Raw genomic sequence first — 5,285 nt, forward strand, 5'->3', positions numbered from 1 at the left:
GGTTTCCAGAAGCAAAAAAACCCCAATAGATTCGCTTAATGACCCCAGACTATTTACTTAATGGCAGTTCCTGGCAGGCATTTGATCCACCTTTTGCCCCTTAGATCTGGAGCTCTGCCCAGAGTTAAGTTCTTGCAAAGCTTGGCTTCTCAATCCCCAACTCGGTAGTTACACAGCCAAAGGGCAAACTAGGAAGGACAAGAGGTCTTGAAGACTGCTGCTTTCATGTCAACGAGGGCCAAGGTCAAAGTCTACGTCTTTTAATTGGAAGGTGCAGCAATACATAGATTCATTTTGTGCACAGACGGGTCAGTCATCTAACTGGCAAAGGGCTGCCACCCCCCGGTTGATCCAGTGCTTCTGGGGAAGGTCAGAAGGAAGCTCAATGGAGAGGACATAGTTGGTGGAGTGTCCCGTGGTGGACAAGACGCCTCTCCTGGCGCTGGTTTTGTAGACGGGACACAAGTAGATCCGCTCGTGCAAAAACTTGGCGCTCTCCCCGGGTTTCAGCCAAATGATGGGCAGGGCGTCGTAAAGGATTTTGGGGAGGGATTCACCGATCTGCATGGTTACTCTATCCCATCGGGCTCCTTCCAGGAAGAGCCCTTTGACGTAGGCGCCGTCTTCAGGCATCTGCTTCATGGTGTGCTCCTTCCTCATCACCTACAGCGGGAAAAGGATGAGCGGACTGAATGAGGAGGAAGAAATAACATTCCTGGTTTAGGAGGAAGCGGGCGCTGGGGTTCCTAGGCTGCACCAAGCGCTTTGGCTGGTTTTTTAGTTTGAGATGTTGCAAAAAAAAATAAAAAATCAAAAGGAATGGAAATCCGTCCCTTTTGATTTTGATTTTTATTTTCCATCTCCAACTACAAAACCAGCCAAAGCATAAGACAATCGTGTACCTCGCCACAAAAGCCACCATCTTGTTGCCACCAACATTTAGTCTGCAGATTCTTCCTCTCTACTTCTCTGGAACCAACCTCTACTTCTCATTAATTCTGGATTTCCACATTTTCGTTTTGTCCAAACAACAATGCTCTTTATAAGCACAATTAAATTAGTTGCGTATATACTTTACCTCAAATTCAAATCCAATGTGATCTATTGGGATTGTATACTTTCTGGCATAATTCTGAGAGACGCCCGTCAGAAACGACTGAGTAAAATAGAAACCAGAGATCCAAAACACATTTGGTGGTCCGTGTTTGATCCATTCCTGAGGTGAATGGGAATTAACAAATACTTCTATGAAATGGAGCATCAAAACAACAACTACCAAGAATCCCAGGATGGCTGAATTTTCTAACCCTTTGTCTGAAATGCCAGATTGTCAGGATTAAGTACAACAACAGGGAGCCACGACTAGCTTGGTGGAAAATTTTGCTGCATTTTCCAAATTGCAATATGTAAAAAAAAGCCAAGAGGATGAAAAACACCAGGGATTGTACTGTTGCATATTATTTCAAAATATTTAATGATATTTAGCTATATATATTACAGCTGCCTAAGAATGGAGTTCGGTAGATGAAAGGAACCCAACAGACAGAAAACCCAGAATGGTTTAGCCAGGATAAATTCAATATACTTACGGTTAATTAATTATTAGTGACATGTGCTTGTTCTGGCTCTTCCCAAAATAACAAAGCATCTAAAATCAATCAATTAGGGTCAGTTTTCTAAATGAACCAAAGGCATAAAGTGCCATAATCACTCTAGCAAGGAATGCAATGGAGCCTTTTCATCATTTAATTAGTAGGAGATATATTGATCGTGGTTCAGAAATCAGGGGGAGAAATTATCAGCCTCTTAGAGAGTCTGTGCTCAAGATTTAGCAACCTTCTTTAGCATCTTCACTCCCAGTTGTAAGCAAGCTCATTTAGGACACAATGGAGTTTTCCCTGCCACGGTGAATATTAAAGCAGCCTAGCATAATTGAGAAATTGATATGATCATCAAATCAGCTCTTGCATGATTCTGCTAGAGTTGGATGATGCTGGGGGCAGGGGTGTGCATGGGAGTTTAGCTAGACATAACAATACTGGACCTAGTGTGTGAACCAAGGTTATTGAAATAAGAGATGATAAGAATTGGCGGGCTGGAGAACTGGAGGGAAAGCCTGCATTTCAAACTAATTGGAGAATGTGATTTATGACTGTTAACTGGAGGAGGGAATTGTGCTTTGATACTATGTGCTCAGGGGAGGGGAATCCAGTTTTTGGCTTTGACTGTGTTCGTGCCGACGCTATGCTTCTCAAATGAAGATTCTTTAAGGCAAACAATGCCTCGAAGTTCTTTGAAGAGTTTCATCTGTCGGAACCATGACACTGAGACTTTATGGGTACCTGAAAAAAGGTCAACCGTGTCACCAAGTCAGTCACGTAACTCCCCAGGGGTTTGAGTGATGGGTAGGATTTGGCTGCCCACATGGCTGGCACTTTGCCCACGATCATGCTGTTGAAAACATCCTCCAGTTCCGAAGACATCAACACCAGGCCTTTGATGGCTTTGCCTAGGCTGATCAGACTGCTCCGGACGACCTCCGTAAGCCTGACAGAAACAAAATATCCCCAAATGAGACCACCACTCCGTATCTTAAAGTAGGTTGGGAATAGGGAGAGAAGAAAGCCGGAACTAGTTGAGGTTCTTGTTATTTTGCCTGCTCGCTCGCCTGGAAAGGCAAAGAAGTTGTAATGAAAAGGCAGGGAAAGGAGGAAAGGAGCGTAGGTCTTCAGCTTGATGATGTGTGGAGCTTGAAGACGTACGGGCTTCAGTTCCCAGAATTCCCCAGACCACAATTACACATGCATATATGCTGGTCATCTGAAAAGTCTTAAGACCACCTCCTGACACCCTCCAGCTTATGAAGTTACACAATCCAGAATTTTACCTGTTAAACCTAATCAGCTCCTGCCTGAGAACCGTGTTCATGGATTCCTCATACAGCACTGGGTACAATTTCATCACGTGTTCGAGATCAAAATCATTGGGTAGCTTGGAGAGAACATCTTGAGCCAATTCTTCAACCGTTTCCTAAAACGAGGAAACGGAATCATGGAGAAGTGAAATCGATGGAAAATAGCGAAGGCTTTGACTGTTTTCATTTCTATTTTACGTATCTTCGCATCGGTTATTTTTCAGAGTTTTGTGGCAAAAGTTTATGTCAATTTTTGGAGTGTTAATTAACCCTCTAGATTGCTTTTCTGGGGAGACCTCCAGGTGGGAAACTTCCACTCCTGCCTCTATTTTTCTCTACATACTCATTCAGACTGCCTGTGCTGGAAAGTTAAGGCCAGAGCTAATTTACAGCTGTGTCTGTTTTACAATATTCGTACCTGGGGTGATTTCCCTCCTCCTCCAGCCTCTCGAGGGAGGGTCAACAAGACCCCGTTGAAAAGCAGGTTGGTCTCCTGGTTATCCTTCGTAATGTCGGCGTTCTCGTGAAGGCCAAATATTTCAGGATGCGTTGAAATGGGCAGCGTTCTTAAATAATCGATGTAAGACTACGACAAAACAAGGCAGATCCAAAGCTGAGCATTCGGACATCCATATATTTTGTCAAGGGCATTAAGAGCAGGTTTGGTAGATTGTCAGAAGATATTTTTATATAATAGATGGCACACACACACCCCGCCACATATTAAAAACATTTCAGAAGCCATAGAATGCAACTACCAAGATCTGTAAATGGGCATCATCCACCACCCGGAGGTTTCCACGCGAGGACAAATCACGCACTACAAAGTTTGGTTGGGAGAATGTGAATGAACAATTAAGACGAGGGGGACCTGAACTCATTGGTAGCCTCACGTTACAATGAACAAGGACACACATTCAATTTTGCAGCTACTAAGATTGTTGGCCAAGCAGGGACAAAAACAGCCAGAGAAAAGATTGAAGCCTGAGATATGAGCTCTTGTCAAACAATAGGAGTATTGATTTACCGTCTGCCTATCGGGTGTTTAACAGCTGAGGGCCAGGCAGCATAAGGAATCAACAATTAATGAGTTAATAGCTAGCCATCAACACCCTAATTAACAACATCCTGCAGTACTTTTTTAAAATCACGGTCCCTAATTGATGTAGGTGATGATCTTCATACCATTCAACCTCATCTTTTTCTTACCTGGTATGTCCCGAAGGGTGGTATATAATATTCCCCTCCTGGAGAAAGTTTATAGCATTCCTGCGTTTCAATTTCTTGGCAATAGACGATGGAGAGAAGCGACAGGAGGAGACGTCTGTCCTTGTCATCTGTCACTCTTCCTCCATAATTACATTCCCCTGGAAACAGAAAAGTTACATCAGGAGAGCAAAAGATGAGAAGATTTACACCTAAGGGACACACGGTTGTCCTCTGGAAGGCACCGGGAATGGAAGAATACAAAATAGGCGGGAGGTCTCTCTTGACATGCATTTCTACAGCTGGTGTCATGTCCTTGACTTACAACATAACTGGGACCAGAATTCCCACTGATAAGCAAGGTGGCTGAGGAGTGGTGGTTAAGCGAATCACGCAGTCCTTAAGCGAAGCCAGCTTCCCTCACTGACATTGCTTGTCAGAAGCTGGCTGGGGAAGTTGCAAAATGGTGATCACATGACCCCAGGACTCATTGCAAGTTCAAACCACCACTAAACAAATGGTTGTTAAGTCCAGGACTACCTGTACATCATAAACCACAATTTGTTTTACTCGTTATGGGTTAAACGAACATTAGTGGCCTGGCACTTAACAATGCTAAACCATGGGCTTTTTTTACTAACCTGGGTAAGAATCTACCCCAGCAGATCTGGACAAGACACTAACTTGCAAACGGTTTAAAATGACTGGGGTACCTATTTTATTTTTCACCACTGAACTAGGGAGAGAAAAAGCTATTCTCATCCTTGTAACTTTAAACCATAGTTTTGCATTACGTGAAAGTCCTAATGGTTTGGACAGGACTCACCCACTGGGCTCAACTTCATGTGAATTAATTTGATTTTGATTTGGCATAGTAGCAAGTACCTGCCCTTGTTTTTAATCAACCTTAGCCGATGGCTTAACATTCATGCGAATGCATCCACTGTAGCTTGTTTAATAAACCATGGGCACAACAGATCGGGTCTTAACCGTCATGTGCAAACCAAGTCACAGGGTAGGCCCTGTACCTGTAAGATAAGTTAGAGCTTCGAATGGAGTTTCTTCATATTCGTTCAGAAACATCTGAATTTGCCTCAAGCTGATTCTAAGATCAGATTCGTTGAATTCATACGGAATATTCCAACCTGTCCAGTTCAGGAGAAGA

The 5,285-nt window shown here is 43.4% G+C and overlaps 1 protein-coding gene across 1 annotated transcript; it reads right to left on the minus strand.

The window, feature by feature from the left end:
* Nucleotides 1-248: 248 nt before the first annotated feature.
* LOC107301244 (dynein heavy chain 3, axonemal-like) lies at nt 249-5,263 on the minus strand (the record flags this gene model as incomplete). Its single annotated transcript, XM_015830495.1, has 7 exons — nt 249-663; nt 1,079-1,216; nt 2,343-2,547; nt 2,888-3,030; nt 3,333-3,500; nt 4,124-4,281; nt 5,149-5,263. Coding segments are annotated over 7 exons (1,281 nt in total), but the record flags the coding sequence as incomplete, so codon positions are not given.
* Between the last annotated feature and the right edge of the window lie 22 nt (nt 5,264-5,285).

The sequence above is a fragment of the Protobothrops mucrosquamatus genome, unplaced genomic scaffold, assembly GCF_001527695.2.
Source record: "Protobothrops mucrosquamatus isolate PMUCROS unplaced genomic scaffold, P.Mucros_1.0 scaffold10943, whole genome shotgun sequence".
In the NCBI taxonomy this organism is placed as follows: Eukaryota; Metazoa; Chordata; class Lepidosauria; order Squamata; family Viperidae; genus Protobothrops; species Protobothrops mucrosquamatus.